This window comes from Danio rerio, chromosome 20 (assembly GCF_052040795.2).
Source record: "Danio rerio strain M-AB ecotype USA chromosome 20, GRCz13ab, whole genome shotgun sequence".
NCBI lineage: Eukaryota > Metazoa > Chordata > Actinopteri > Cypriniformes > Danionidae > Danio > Danio rerio.
In genome coordinates, this window is record NC_141040.1 from 10,544,217 (window position 1) to 10,561,714 (window position 17,498).

A 17,498-nucleotide genomic window follows, 5' to 3' on the forward strand; every position below is an offset into this window, starting at 1 on the left:
CATTCCACTGTGGCAACCGCTGATAAGTCCAGGACTAAAATGAATGCAAATGAATGAATGAATAATAATATGTTATTATTTTTATTACTAATATTATTATAAACTATAAATCAGCACTTACAGCTGAGTTTAGTGAATCTGGCATTAGCATGCTACTATGCTAAAAGCATGACACTGCAATGTCCTAGTTCAAAATAAAACCAGTCCCTCAGGGTTTTTTTAAGGGACTTTTCTTTTTTGTATCTGTGGCCTAAAATGACTGTGTCGGCTTTTCTCAAAACTTAAGGCATGATTTGCTTTAATTCTTTTTTTTTTTTTTTGCTGTGAAAATAAGACAAAAAAAGAACTTTTTTTTATCAACCATTGGACTCGCAAAATCCTGGAGGGCCTGAATGAGTGAATGCCTAGCAAGAGCATAACTTAACACTGCTGATTTAGTAACAGCCTGTGCCAGCACGAACCCTCTTTTTTTTTTCCAACAGTACCGTCAGGGTTCACTAATGATGATTTACTAAAGTTTATTTTTCAGACTCGGAACTGAAGTGATAAATTGTATGAAAGTATGTGTCCCATTATTTAAACATTAAAAAAAGCATGTCATAACCTAGTTTATGCCAGCCAAAATAATACTGTAATAATACAATAATAATACTGGCTAAAGGCAAATTAACTATCTATAGATAGATAGATAGATAGATAGATAGATAGATAGATAGATAGATAGATAGATAGATAGATAGATAGATAGATAGATAGATAGATAGATAGATAGATAGATAGATAGATAGATAGATAGATAGATATCTTATTGGCTGATAGACGTGCTATATTCTGCAAATAACAGCACTTGTACTCCCTCTTCACCCTTTCACTTTGTGTATTACTGTGCCCACATACACTGACAAGCAGAGGACACTACAGTTTGACAATTATTGTATCTGTTGAACAACATAATGTACTTTTGAGGCATTTTAGTCGATGATATAGTTATTTAGGTTGCAACTATGCAGTTTATTTATAAATATAGTTTCTGTTTTTATCATTTCGGAGCATCAGATTCAGTCCATCAGCTTCTCTGAGCAGACCAAAGAAGGTGACGGTTGACAATCCACCACAAGATGGCGACAGGGACCATATAATACATCTTTAGGGGAGAAAAACAGCATTTTCAGTGCAAACTACAGCTGAATATAAATCATATAAATCAGGTAAGTGACATTCTGAGTCAATCTTTTGTATTTTGTAATGCTGTATTTATACCACAGAAACTGGTAGTGTTTACTTTACTCTGGCATTTTTGGAGTTAATTATTGTGAAATCCCGTCTGCAACAGAAATACTGGGAAATGTCTCTAGATTGATGGCATTTCATGCTGTTCAGCCTTAAAATCTGAGCACAAATTACTTGTTTTATCATCACAAAACATTACGCTAGAGAATCATTCAAACACTAGCTCTAAAGTGTTGTTGGTGAAGTAGCAGCAGTTTTTGCTAAAGTAGTTTCTCATACAAAAGGATTTTTGTGTTTCTTTTTTATACACACGATTATGCTATCAAACTGTTGTATAAATGCAATACGCGAGTAGCAGTGCGACATGGCAGTATATCGGCGTTGGTAAGGGGAACTAAGGCACAATATTGTGTCAAAGGGAAAAAAAAGTTTTTATTTATTTATTTATTTATGCTTTTTTACCCAGACATTTAAAAATAACATATTTTAGAGCAGCAATCACAATACTGTGAAACCATGATATTTTTATCCAAGGTTACCATACCGTCAGAATCGTATACCGGCCAATGTATATATATATATAGGTGTTTTTTTTTTTTTTTTTTTTTTTTTTTTTTGCTAAGCTTGTTGCAATTCTGGGCCTTGTATGTACGCAAATGAATAACTAACTAACTAACTAACTAAATAACTAACTAACTAACTAACTAAATACCCCAAAATATGTATTCAGCTGATGTAAAAAGGAAAAGAAAAAATCAACTTTTCTTTTTTTTTACATTTACAACTTAACGCATGGACAACGTAAATCAAAGAGAGTTATTCTCTACAATAGTAACTTGGTTTTGAACAGTAAATACTGTTTTTAAATTCTCTTTAACTTCATAGTCCTTACTTTTTTCTCATGAATGCACACATCACAGTATTTTAACTAGGATCCCCCCCCCCCCCCCACCCTTTTCCCATGCTGCAAAATTAGTACAACATTATAAGTTGCATAACTTTCAGTAACATCTCTGATGTAATTAAACTTGTCCCAAAAAATACAGTAAGATCACTGTTCCACACCATTTGACCAGAAATGTAGCAATTCAATTAAAGGCATGAGAGACTATACTATCTGAGACAAATGAGGCAAGTTGCAGGATCTCGTCAACAATCAGGGCCATTGTGAGAAACCACAGCCATCTTTTATCACCTGTCAAGACACATACAGTCGAAGATTCATTTGCATCAAGGGCACAAATTAGGGATGAAACTCAACTGGAAAATCATTAAGCCTTGAACTGTCCCTGATTATGATTTGGCTCAAATCTGTAACTCTCCACAGTGTCGTATAAGATATAAAAACCAAGACCTCAATCTAGTTCCTATAGTTGCTAACAGGGCCTGTGCTGAAATAAATCTGGCCTGGCATCGGAAATTAGTCAAACCCAATCCTACCTATATCAGACATGACTTTATCAGGGTAATGTCTATTCTTAGAGAACGACACTGTTCTGGCAGGCTAATTTAGACCCTTAGCATGGCTCTCGGTTTGTCTCCGCCATTAATATTAAAGCTTCTGCCTCTTGGCTGTCAAGAGAAATGACACTGAGAGAAGACACAACACTAATGGAGAGATCACTCTTGGATGCCCTGTAACTTATCTCTGCCTTGCCTAAGATCAAATCTATATGCAATCCTGTCTAGTTTATGATGCATACAGATAGTTATTTCAATAGCTCATGTTGTAAAGGTTGGTACGAAATTGGTACTAAAATATAAAAAATGTCAATTTCCCGCTAACATTTTAGCGCTGTTGAGCAGGTTCTTAAAGGGTCACGAAACACCAAAACACATTTTATGAGCTGTTGACAGTCGTATATGTGTCACACACTGCTAAAAACACTATTAGGACACATATATTACACTAAAAATGAAAATTGATTGTTTTTTGCGTTGTTTTGAGCAAATTCGTACTTCCGGTTTGAAACAAATTTTTGAAGCTGCGTCACGGCCATGATATCTTAGCGTGTATTCCAGCGTGTAGACTGGACGTCTGTATCTAAGCGTCCCGTATTACGTCTCTGAGTGTGTTGCATTCATTCATGAGTAAGGCTTGGTTCAAACCAATCAGCACGCGCCACTATGTATGCGCTGCAACTTCATTAATATGCATGCCAGCTTTCTTAGACTGTACCAGAAACAGTGTTCAGACGGCAGAGAGACAACACACGTCGTGTTGCCAAAAGTTGTGGGAAAAGAATAGGAATTGTTTGAAGATACGGGTCGCCAGTGTTGCTTTCATAATGTGAAGTTTTGTTTCATTTTCTCTCTATGAGAGCGCTGCTGGACTCACGTTTGGATCCGTATACGCGACGCGCGGCTGAAAAGCATTTGTTTGGAACATTTTTTACTCGAGAGCATTTCTCATCAATGGTGAGATCTGGATTTGCTGCTCGTCTCCTTTAAAAAAAGATGCAGCTTCAGTATGTGTTGATTGTCCTGTCTACAGATTCGGTAAGTGTGTGCGCTTAGTGCCCTTTCTTTGTTTATTCAGATGGCAAAGTTATAGTTCATAATATGGTCGGCAGTACTCTTTCAGTGTTTAAAGACAGACCTTAGTCAAAATGATTTCTAAGTTACTTAGTTTACAGTACGTTAATATCACTACAATATTGAAAGATCTGCTGTAAATGCTGCACTCTGCGTGTAGACACGTGAACACTGTAAGCAAAATTTTGCCGACCGTCGTGTTGAATTTTCGCCGCATTTTGTGATAGGATAGTCTACACACACATGGCTTTCTGACCTACTGAGTGCATCTGAGTTACAGAGAAATGCAGAGGCTTTTTTCTCTTATATGACGTGCGATATCAAACATTTCACCGTCATTAAACACACTTTCTCCCCTGCGTGTGTGTTTGTTTTTCCTCGGTCAGCAGCGCGTGCACAAATGGCAACTTCCATTTTTATTCAAACCCTGCCCATTTTCCCTTCCCCGACACTCCCACCCAAACAGAGCTAGACACACCCACTTTCCAGACTTTTTCCAAACTAGAGGTGTGAAAACATCCTGCTGAAACGGGGGGTTTCATGGCCCTTTAAACACCATAAATTGGTCATTGTGTTCATGTGCTCAACAGAAATGACTGATTGACTGTGAAGGCAGCTTCGAAACACTCCAGTGTTCGGTGAACAGCGGCGAAGAGTGGTGAACTGATGACCTTCATGGCCAATCACAGTCATTTCTGTTGAGCACGTGAAAACAATAAGGAATTAGCAGTGATTAAGGGTGCTTTCACACCTGTGAATTGATTAGTTTGTTCCGGAACAGCAGTTTTAAAATTGTTACAATGTAGTGGTAGGAATGACATCCTGCCCTACTCATAATTCCCTATTCATATAGCCATATATGCCTATTACATATCCATAATACATTGTGATATAGCTAGGCTCGGATCGTTTTGCTTTTTCGCTACAATCTATCCGCTCCGGAGTTCCTTTCAATCAAGTCGAGAGCACCTCATTCAGGCGATCTCGGACCGACTGATTTGGCATGGATCCGAAGTCGGTTGCTGGTTTCACATATGCCAAATGAACTGCGCTAACTGGGCAAACGAGACAGGGTCCTAAACAAAAGTCTAGTTGTGAAAGCACTCTAAGAACGTGCTTGGCATCGCTTAAATGTGAGCGGTAGCTAGCAGTTCCACTTGTACTGAACTCAATACTTTTGACAACCCTACTGTAAAGACCTGTTCACACCAAGCGTTCATTAACAATAAACCATTAACTTATCCAGCATGTGTTTTACACAGCGGATGCCCTTCCAGCTGCAACACATCTCTGGGAAACATCCATACACACTCATTACACACTTATTCACACACACACACTACGGACAATTTTAACTTACCCAATTCACCTATAATACAAGTCTTTGGACTTGTGGGGGAAACCAGAGCACCCAGAGAAAACCCACGCGAACATGGGGAGAACATGCAAACTCAGGAAAATTAGGTACTTTTAGTTTAATACTTCAAATGACCAACTTGGCTTCTGTGTATTTTTATCATTCTTTCCCATAGTTTAACTGTTTGTTTTCTAGATAGTCATTATTTTAAAATAATAATTGAAAATAAAGCATAACATCAAGCAGACAGACTTTCGACGCAATCTCGCCTGTGGCTTTAAATTACGCAAACAATTTTATATTCAATGGATTCTGTTTTAGATGATGTGAACCTTTCAAAAATGTAACTACACATCACAACGACTCGTAGCGCAAGCTCTGTGATTGGTCTGCTTGGTAGCTGTGACGAGCATGGGCAGTGCTGAGAGCCGTGAGACAGATAGAGCAATTGTTTATATGTGTCGAGTTGCATGAAAGAGCTCCAGATGGAAATGTTTTGTTTTGTAATTAACTTATAATTAAAGTTGTTGCACATCTGCCAGTTCCTGTCTCTGAATGGGTGAGTTTAAGCTACTAGTAGCGCTCAGAAAAAAGCAGAACACCCACAAAGAAACTTGACACAGAGGAACATAAAAACCTACTGCTAGCATTTCGGAAATGTTATTGCAGAGCAACAAAAACAGAATCCAAAAGTATAAATGCACAACTGCATGCAAGGCAGGAACCGTGGGTCATGCCGATCACTCCACACAGAAAATCAGCCTTAAAAGAGTTCCCAAAGTTGGCACCAATAGCCTAGTGGTTAAGTGCATCTTTATCATTATAGTTGTGATCTGACATCTGCTTTTGTTTTACATTCAGAATGCTTTATGGAACTCATTCAATTCATTCATTCATTTTTTTTCGGCTTAGTCCCTTTATTAATCCGGGGTCGCCACAGCGGAATGAACTGCCAGCTTATCCAGCACGTTTTTACGCAGCGGATGCCCTTCCAGCCACAACCCAACTCTAGGAAAGCTTTTTAGAACTATAAATATATATTGTTTTGTTTATAGTTACCGTGCTTGGTGTGAGTGGGCTTTAAGATAGAAGGGGTTGTTTAGTTGCACCTCTGGCTGATGTTGCAATAATGTTCTTCAGTTCGCCTCTACATCCTTTTAAATGACTCTGTCAGTGCAATTTTCTGATGTCCCTCCAAGCATATCTTGTCTCACTCATCCGCTTACAAGAAAACCGGATCCAAAACAAGCGATGTGTGCAATCACAGTGTTCTGGCTTAAAAAGGACCAATATTTAAACTCTGGCTGAGTGGTTGCCATAGGAATACATTTTGAGTTTTCTTTTCCATAACCTTCCCTGCTGCAGTGTTGAAACAATTCATAATTTGTCCTTTGGATTTTTTTTTTCTCCTGCCAAGTAAATGAAAGTCGAGGAAATGAACCTAACTATAAAGCTTGAGAGCTGCTGTTCTCTTCCATTAGCCTTCCACCAATAATTGCTCTACAGCTCATTACAAAAGCTGCAGTTGTTCCTATCATTTCTTAATTTTATTACTCACTGAATCATGCACGCTAAATGCACATTCTGAAGGTTGAATAAATGCAATAGTTACTGGTCATATTTATGACTATTATGAGGCCTTGCATTGCATTTAAAGTGTATATTATAGTTATAGTAATTATACAGTTAAAGTCAGAATTATTAGCCCCCCTGAATCTTTATCTCCCTGTTATTTTTTCCCCCAATTTCTGATTAGCGGAGAGTTCTAAACATAATAGTTTTAAAAACTAATTTCTAATAACAGATTCATTTTATCTTTGCCATGATGACAGTACATAATAGTTTACTAGATATTTTTCAAGACACTTCTATACAGCTTAAAGTGTCATTTAAAGGCTTAACTTAAGCAGGGCACACACCAGAAGCACCGCTCGCCGCCGCGACATGGCTGGCACATGACAGTTTAAAGTATCACACACCAGACGCGCACGTTCGCATGATATTTAACATGAAACTAATCAGATGGCGCTCTGTGGCACAGCTGAAATATTAACTGTGTCCTGAGTCATGGCTGGGCGCCGCTGACAGCCACCGACTTGTGTACCCTGATAGAAACCTATATTTAGAATTCTAAAATACATGGCGCTGCGGTGCGTTGCGCGGTGCGTCGCCGAGCGGCGCTTCTGGTATGCTACCTGCTTTAGTTGATTAGGTAAATTCGGCAGGTTAGAGTAATTATGCAATGCATTGTATATTGATGGTTTGTTCTGTAGACTATCGAAAAAATATATAGCGCATAAATGGGCTAAACATTTTTACCTTAAAATGTTTTTTTTTTAATTAAAAACTGCTTTTATTCTAGACAAAATAAAACAATTAAGACTTTCTCTACAACAAAAAATATTACCAGACATACTCTGAAAATTTCCCTGTAAACATTCATTCATTCATTCATTCATTCATTTTCTTAGTCCCTTTAATAATCCTGGGCCGCCACAGTGGAATGAACCGCCAACTTACCCAGCAAGTTTTTACGCAGCGGATGCCCTTCCAGCCGCAACCCATCTCTGGGAAACATCCAAACAAACATACACATACACATACACATACACATACACTACACTACACACGCATGTCTTTGGAGTGTGGGGGAAACCGGAGCACCCGGAGGAAACCCACGCGAAGGCAGGGAGAACATGCAAACTCCACACAGAAATGCCAACTGAGTGGAGGTTTGAACCAGCGACCTTCTTGACTACCTTCTGCGCCACTGCCTCGCCCCCTGCAATCATTAGGGAATTATTTGAAAAAGAAAAAAAAAATTATATATATATATATATATATATATATATATATATATATATATATATATATATATATATACAGTTAAAGTCAGAATTATTAGCCCCACCTTTAGATTTTTTTTTTTTCTTTTTTTAAATATTTTCCAAATGATGTTTAACGGAGCAAAAAAAAAATTTCACAGTATGTCTGATAATATTTTGTCTTCTGGAGAAAGTCTTATTTGATTTATTTCGGATAGAAAAAAAGCAGTTATTAATTTTTTAAAACCATTTTTGGGACAAAATTATTAACCCCTTTAAGCTATTTTTTCTGACAATCTACAGAACAAACCATCATTATAAAATATCTTGCCTAATTACCCTAACCTGCCTAGTTCCCATTCCTAGCCCAGTTAAGCCTTTAAATGTCACTTTAAGCTGTATAGAAGTGTCTTGAAAAATATCACGTAAAATATTATTTACTGTCATAATGGCAAAGATAAAATAAATCAGTTGTTAGAAATAAGTTTTTAAAACTATTATGCACAGAAATGTGCTGAAACAATCTTCCCTCCATTAAACAGAAATTGGGGAAAAAAATAAACAGGGGCGCAAATAATTCAGGGGGGCTAATAATTCTGACTTCAACTGTATATATATATATATATATATATATATATATATATATATATATATATATATATATATATATATATATATATATACACATATATATATATATATATAGATAATTTACAATGTTATATTGATTGGGCTGCTTCTGCAGTGGGTGTGCATCTCCATAAAATCTAATAAACAGTCTATTAAGTTTTTGGGGCCCCCTGACACATTTTCATTGTGGTCTTTGCTATTTGCAGTGCATTTCTGTATTTGCATGTATTTTCATGCACAACAATCAATGAATACAATAAAAAAAAAAGATACATAACCTGCCATGTGACTATTGTCAATGACCACATTGCGATACTGATTCTGAAATGAAAATATTGTGCAGAATTATGTTGCATGTGTGACAACATAATTTGACAAAAAAAAAAAAAAAAAAAAACTTTGTAGCTACAGGTCAAAATTAATGATTTTTCTTTTAAATCTAAGCTCATTATGTTTAGACTTGATTGTGATGATGCTTTGTAAATTTCCAACTGTAAATATATCAAAATGTAATTTTTGATTAGTAGTGTGCATTGTTACGCACTTCATGTAGACAGCTATAAAGGTAATTTTCTCACTATTTTGATTATTAATTTTGTTCTATTTTGATTTCACATTCCAGATTTCTAAATACTTGCATCTCAGGCAAATGTTTTCTATCATAGCAAAATATTAATAAATGCAACAAAGCTCACTTAAATATTTAGTTTTTGGGGTGATGTATAAATCTTAATAATAATAAAAAAAATGCTGTCACATAATGGCTGATTTTGTTATTCAGGGTCATATTGTATTTATTGTATTAGGTAAATTACAACAAAGCCTATTCAGAACTTATCTAATTGCATTAAAGTACTTATAAAGTAAATGGATAAAGAAGCAAACAAATGCCATCTATCTATCTATCTATCTATCTATATATATATATATATATATATATATATATATATATATATATATATATATATATATATATATATATATATATATATATATATACCTATCTATCTGTTTGTCCGTCAGTATGTCTTTAATAGCCTACAGTATCTCTGAATAATTTGGCTTTTATTGAACGCAACAAGTCTCAATCAAAAACTGATGATCCATGTTATCCAGGATGATTTGGTGATGTTATAAAGATCATCCAGTGCTTGAAGCAATAAAAAAAAAAAAAAAAAAAAAAAAAAAAAAAAACATGACTTTCTGCACAAAGCAGTTCACACAAAGCTGTAAACAATCATTTAATTATTAATAGGTCAGACTGTTAAATAATGTGTATTTATTAAATGTGACAATCTAAAATCAACAAACTTGCCTTTTGTGTACGTAGCTTATAAACGCCATTTTTAAACAACATATTTTAAAGCTAGTCTTACAGTTTACTTCACAGTATAATAAAAACATCTGTATATATATATATTTTTTTTTTCCCCCTGATTTGATAAGCTAAAGTCTGTACATTCCGACTTTAACAAGCACTTAGTTTCACGCGAAGTTCAAGTTGACTTTACATTAGAGACAAGTACGTTGTCTTACCTGCGCAGCCATAAATGACAGATCCATGGTGATTGGCTTAACAAAATAATAACTAAAGCTTCAGGAAGGTCAGTTAAAGCTATCTTTCTGGGTCGTCTCTGTCCACGGGTGTAACCTATTTACATCCAAATGACATCGTCGAGTTTCAGAGCGTCAGCCTCCAGGTACCGGATCCTGAATGTCTGATGTGCGTCTGCGATCATTTTAGAGAAGAATCAACAGCGAGACGAAGATGAGACGCACAAGAGGAAAGGAAAGAAGAGGGGGAGAGAGAGAGAGAGAGAGAGAGAGAGAGAGAGAGAGAGAGCGTCTGTCTTATCATTTTCGTTTGTTTTGTGACGTCGACTGAGCTGCCGTCTCTTTTAGACCACGCTTTTTGTCGGCTACAATATTAATTTTGTCGGCTTAATATTTAATGAGTACTATATGTCCTGAAATGATCATGCTTATTTTTCTACAACCATGAATTTTAATGAACTCTAGAAATGTATCCTTTTCTTATCCTTTTTTTAAGCTGATTTTGGGTTATTCATTCATTCATTCATTCATTCATCCATTCATTCATTCATTCATTTGTTCTTTAAAATTGTGTTGTATTTTATTTGAAAACACATTGTTTCACTACACCAACTAGGCCATACCATACTGTTTTATTGAAGTTAATTTATAAAAAGTAAATAATTAAAATTTTCAAGAGAACAAACGTGATTTTTTAATCAAAAATTTCTGAAGAGCAAAGAATTACTTTAAATATAGTTGAGCCAAAAAATTTTAATTCAGTAATTTTGTAGTATTTTTTCAGTGCTGTTGTGTCTCATTTGTTTAGCACAAAAGATGAAATTCACCTTGATATATACCAGCATTAGACTTGTAAATATGAATATTTCCATCCGACCGATCGGAGCATCTCTAATACACACACACACACACACACACACAAACACACACACACACACACACACACACACACACACACACACACACACACACACATATATATATATATATATATATAGAGAGAGAGAGAGAGAGAGAGAGAGAGAGAGTTGGAGTCAAACCCAAGGGAATGCAGGGAAAAAATGCAAACTCCACACAGAAATGCCAACTTTTTTTTAAACTGTGCTATCTGTTATGTTCTGTACAGCTGCTTCTGCCCATGATATGCTTACACCTAAATGGTTAAAAGAGATGTGTTTAATGCAGCAGTAAAATGTGCTTTATGCATAATAATGCTTGAAGCATCAGAATCGTTATCTGTAATGGCCAATCACCATGAAAACGTATCAGTACCCGGTATTGGCTGCAAAAATCCTGATCGGAGCATCGCTGTATACAGTTGAAGTCATAATTATCAGCCCCGCACCCCCCTTGATTTTTTTAAAAATACTTCCTAAATTATGTTTAACAGAGCATGGAAATTTTCACAGTATGTCTGATAATATTTTTTTCTTCAGGAGAAATTCTTGTTTGTTTTATTTTGGCCAGAATAAAAGCAGTTTTTAATTTTTATTAACCATTTTAAGGTAAAAAAATATGTATATATATATTAGCCTCTTTAAGCTATTTTTTCGACTGTCTACAGAACAAACCATCATTATTCAATAACTTGCCTAGAAACCCTAACCAGCTAACCTAGTAAGCTGACACTTCTATACAGTGACATTTAAATGCTTAACTAGGTTGGTTAGGGTAATCAGGCAAGTTAATATTGGTTCATCCGCACAAACCATATTATTAGGTCTTGATTTCTTTTTAAAACAAATATTTAAACGATTTTACAGATAAAGGTAAACATATACAATTTGCTGTACATAAAGTGCTCATGCAGGCACAAGACTTGAATAATAAGATGCCAGATGCAGAACAATCTTTTATAATTAATAAAAGTTGGAGTGTGTCAAATATATAATGTATCCAAATCCATTATGAAATGAACTAAGGCTACCATAAAAAATATAATGTGTTAAAACCAGCAAGAGAGGTCACAAATAATCAGCAAGAGGCAAGCTTTTGTTCCTGTTATAATTTACTAATCTGGTATGAAGTTTGAGGAAAGTGTCTTGGAGAAATGCCCAGAGCTCTTGAGATTTAAGGATCAGGGAAGCTGACATTAAAATCAAATTCAATGTCATACTCTGTTTGGTTCGCTGTGATAATTTATGGAGATGAACTCTTGCAAATGACAACTAATGTTGGCACCTTCTGCCTTCAGAGCTTCATCTCAAGTTAAATGTGGAAAACACACTCACGCACATGCACACACACATACATTTCAACACTTAAAGGCATACTTAACCAAATATACACACAAACAATGCACACATATAATGTACACATACAAAGGAAGTCAGTGGGAACTGCTTGGCTGCCCACATCATAAAGTTGAAATGTCATTTAGTCTATTGGCTTTCTACCTGGTTCAAGATTAGTCACAAACACTTTTAAGAAGCTGATGTTGTTGAGTTGAAACAAAGTCAATACTTGACACACATGTCCACAATCTGTTAATGGAAGATTATTGAACTGCCACACTCTCTGTTTTGTGCATGACAATAATCTGAATTGCAAATGCTCCGGGTAATCATCATTCTGGTCTGCGAGCACACATTTCCTACCATCTTGCCAGGTTAATGGGGTTTAGAGGACAACCGCTGTACTCGTGACAAACTCTCACCCATTTGACCACAGCGATTCAAGATGAGCTGATGTGTGATGAACAAACAAATTATTCAAGTGTGCATAACTAATGCTAATAATGGGTAGTGAACTTTAAACCCTTAAAATACATTTATAATAAGCTACACTTTTAATGTAAACACTTTTAAAAGGAGCATATTATAAAAATATCAAATGGCAAAAAGTAAAGTTTACTTTAAAAGAATAGTTCAACCAAAAATTTAAATTCCCCTTATTTACAAAGCCATCCTCGTTGTATTATTTCTGTGAGACAAACACAGTTTTAGGGTGCTTTCACATCTGTTGTTCGGTTCAGTTGGTCCAGACCAAGAGTAACAAATGATACAGTGTAGCATGTTTCTGCCGTTATTGGGTTCTTTTTACACCACACTGATTGCTTTGGTCCGAACCAGTTGAAAAGAACCAAAATGCAGTCATCTGACAACATCCACATCACTCATTGGCCAGATGTTATAGATTGTAATTCCGGAACTGCTTTTCGACTGGTCAGAGTTAAAGTGCGGGAAACTGCCAATGGAACTCCCCCAAGTAAACAAACCGGCAGGAACAAAATGTCGGTTTTTACTATGGAGGGACGACTGTGCTGGCTGATTGTATCCCTGCTCATAGTGTCACAATCAGTGGGTGGGGGAAAGGAGCAAGGTCTCAACTGCAGGGAAAATTGGTTTATTTAAAAAATAAAGTAAAAGGCATTTTCCCTGCAATTGAGTCCTCGCTCCTTTTCCCCACCCACTGATCGTGACAGTACGAACTGGCCACAAGAGGACTCAGCACAAATGGGTGTATTTCTGCACCCAGCTAACTATCCAGAGGACTGCCTCACCAGCAGAACCATCGCCCCTTCTGCATCTTCGCTGAGGGTCTCCTTAAGGCAGTCCGGGGCTTGGGTTCAGCGAGACCAACCACATTCACATCTTTCTAGCTGGATTGGATGAACCAATAGATTGGGAGAAGCTTGGTGAAATTGGAGAATGGACATATTGGGAGGTGGTGGAATATTCCTGCCTGAGGAAAGAAAGGGAAATCCTGCAGGGGGAATGGACCCCTCTTACCACCACCATGAGCACCATCTCCCAGCCCATGACCAACTCCCAAGGGTTAACCCGCACCCAAAAGCGGAGGCTGAAGAGAAAGGCCTCTTCAGCAAGGGTTGCTGTCAGCTCCAGCCCCAGAGCGCCCCCCAGTGTAAGCTCCAGCCCCAGAGCGCCTGCCAGTGTCGGCTCCAGCCCTGATCCCTACCAGCCTGCCCAGTCAAGTTGGTTTATTTGTTTTGCTAGTGTTTTCCCCAGCAGGGTAGTTTATTTTACTGTTTTGCATTTTGTTTTATTTTGTAAATAAAACCCATTTTCCCTGTCATTGAGTCCTCACTCCTTTTCCCCACACACTGATCGTGATACATAGTATACTTTATAGTTTGTATACATCAAAGTCACTTCAGGAGGAGGCGTGAATTAATTTAGCTTATAAATTTTTGTTAGAAAAAACACATCAGTGTGCTTCTTAAGACATTGACCATTGGATTTGTTCACTTTTTAAACTTCAGAATAAATCCAGCATCCAACAGCAGCAAGGAAGAGCCAGGATTAAAAGTCACACATTAAGGATAGCTTGAGGGTGAGTAAATTATGGGGTAATGCTACTCCATTAAAGTATATATTAAATGTATGCCATCAATTGTAATTATAATGGCTACAGAAATAAAGATTACCTATCTTTTTTTATGAGATCATATTTCTAAGCTCCTCTTCAGCTTTCAATCTATGTCTACCAAACTCAGAATGTTCTGACTGTGTGCTACAATACACATTTCTAATTAAATCTTGTGGTATTCTTAATGTGGCAGATAAAAAAGTATAAAAAATTTTAAGACTTTTATTTTAGGTCTCATATTTTTAAATAAATTTTCTTTTCGGCTAAGTCCCTTTATTAATCAGAGGTCACGACAGTGGAATGAACCGCCAACTTATCCAGCATATGTTTTACACAGCAAATGCTCTTCCAGCCAAAACCCAACACTGGGAAACACCCATACATACTTGACATTAAGTTATGAACTCTTAAAAAAAAACAGCAACATGCTAAATCATGTTAGCAACTTGGGAAAACATGCTAGCAGCATGATGAATAGAAACATTTTGTTAATATTACATTTTAATGCTTAACCAGAATGTTAATTCAAATTAGGAATGTTTTTTTTTTATTATTAATATTGTCAAAATTGTTAAATAACAGGGAAAAATAACAATTATATATCTTAAGTATAAAGATAACCTCCAGAGGAAAAAAATAATAACAATAACGAAAAAATAAACAAAAAATTGTGGGTTTGCATGAATGGGTTTACATGGATTTTAGCGATTACATAATAGAGAAAAATAAATGAAATCAACAATGGTTTATGTGTCCTTAAATTGTCATAATTATGTATCAAAAAATTTAGCTTTTCTTATTTTTAGTAAATGTAAGAGAGGAAACCAGCCAATCAAATTCGGCAAGAAAAATGAGATTAAATGCATTAAAACATGCTAGTTTATACACTGTGCAATACACAACACATTAAAACAGGTTAAAAACATGCATGTGTTAAAAATGCAAGCAGCATGCTAATTCATTCTAGCAAACTTTAAACATGCTAGCAACCATATGAAAATTAATTCAGATACTTAAATATAATAATATATTGCACAGCAATATAAATGCACAGCATTTATTAATCATTGTTCAACATTTACTAATGCATTATTAGCATCCAAGTTCATGCTTGTTAACATTAGTTAATGTACCGTGAGTTAACAAACTAACAATGAACAACCGTATTTTCATTAACTAACATGAACAAATACTGCAGTGAATGTATTTTTCACTGTTTGTTGAAGTTAGTAAATGAATTATTTAACATTAACTAATACAACCTTTTTGTAAAGTGTTACCAATACTACTACTACTAATAATACTTTTACAATTATGAATGATCATTTCAAAAATATTTAAGGGCATAACAAGTGTAAACTGAATATATTAAAGTAAAGATTGTATTATAGCAAGACTTATGCTACAGTATATCTATTTTCTAGGTATTTTAACCATATTTTAGAGAAAAAAAAAGTACAAATTATTAAGTGGGTCTACAATGGTACTCTAAAGGTAAAGTTAAAGCTGATTTAATTTTTCTATAAATGTAAATTATAATATTATGTACTTTTATCTGACTTAATATGTCTAAAAATATAATGCTCAATGTGCATGTTTTCTTTAAAAATCTTGAATGTGTGAGATATTGTATTCTTCATTCTTAAATCTTTATAACTGTTATAAATATAAAGTATACTTAAATGTATGAAAGTCAAGATGATAATATTAACTTATTAATTTAATTTTTTGTCTTTTTTTTAGCACAAACATTTCTAGGGGTTATTTTCTGTAATCTAACAATACAATGACAATACTGATTGATGCTCAGTCCCCCAAAAGGACACCTTGTTGAGGACTACATGAAAAACCACTCTGATACACTGAGCTGGAAAGCGTGTATCAAAGCAGACAATTGTTGGAACAGTATGCCAGAAAAACGACATGATGTATCCAGTTGCAAAGCAGTTACATAATGCACCCTGAAGTGCAACTGTGGAAAAAAAAGAGGTAAACTTATCTTTTCTGGGAAATGTATTCTTGAGCTGGTACTACTGAACTGAGAGTTGGCAGCAGTGTGACGCCCAGAGCAACTGTCCTTACAATATCAGGTCACAGCGCATCAATTCTTAATGTTTAAACCAGAAATCCCTTCAGCCATTGATAAAGGTTAGGACACAGTTTCTGGGTAAATGTTTGTTTCGTAGCAGGACATCGGTATTATTTGAGATGGGAGATCAAATAATATTGCACTCATATATGTCCCATGTTTAAAGTCTGCATAAACTAGAAGTTGATGACTTTTATGCAAATTGTATGACATATATCCAACTAATTTTGAATATTGAGTAGGTGGTATGGGGGTTTATTTTTCCTTTCCTCCCCTAATCTTTCCCTCACAGCAAACAAACTGTTGTATGTCTAGTATTCTTCACCCAAACCACCAAACTGAAGTTATCAGAGAGGGACTGCCATTTTAGAGCATCATTTTGGTCAGATTTTGATTGAAGATTACCAAAACATTTTTTTTTTCTTGATTAACTTGTACAGATTAGTTTTACCTTAAAACTAATAATGTGCACTAGAGCAAAAAACACTGAAAAATATTTATTTAATGTGGACTTTAATACATTTCTCTACCATTTTCTGATCTTTAAAGGTGCACGAATGCATTGATACAATGTGGTCAATTGTTTTCTGATGTCTTCATGAAAATATGTGGCTGAGGTCTGTGCACAATTCTCCACAAGATTCTCCATACCTAGATATATCTAGATTTTCATTCTATGGCACATTTGAGGTTACACAGTGAACTATTTTGTATACCTACAGTTGAAGTCAGAATTATTAGTACCCCTGAATTATTTACTCCCCTGTTTAATTTTTTTTTACAATTTCGAATTAACGGAGAAAAGATTTTTTTTTTTCAAAACATTTCTAAACATAATAGTTTTAACTCATTTCTAATAACTACATTTATTTTATCTTTGCTATGATGGCAATAAATAATATTTAACGGGATATTTTTCAAGACACTTCTATAAAGCTTAAAGTGACAT

General features: G+C 35.4%; 1 protein-coding gene and 1 long non-coding RNA gene across 2 annotated transcripts in view; both read right to left on the bottom strand.

Annotated features, from left to right (window-relative positions):
* Positions 1–10,333, bottom strand: part of LOC137488617 (uncharacterized protein C14orf132) — a 74,864-nt gene extending 64,531 nt beyond the window's left edge. Inside the window, exon 1 of the mRNA XM_087298045.1 lies at positions 10,114–10,333. Within this exon, the coding sequence (XP_087154171.1) occupies positions 10,114–10,140 (27 nt within the window). The 5' untranslated portion in view covers positions 10,141–10,333. The remainder of the gene's footprint in view (positions 1–10,113) is intronic.
* Positions 10,334–14,140: 3,807 nt separating this feature from the next.
* Positions 14,141–16,110, bottom strand: LOC147832128 (uncharacterized). Its single transcript, XR_015518182.1, has 3 exons — positions 14,843–16,110; positions 14,616–14,772; positions 14,141–14,574 (listed from the first exon to the last, which is right to left on the bottom strand). It is a non-coding gene; the product is annotated as an uncharacterized LOC147832128 (long non-coding RNA).
* Between the last annotated feature and the right edge of the window lie 1,388 nt (positions 16,111–17,498).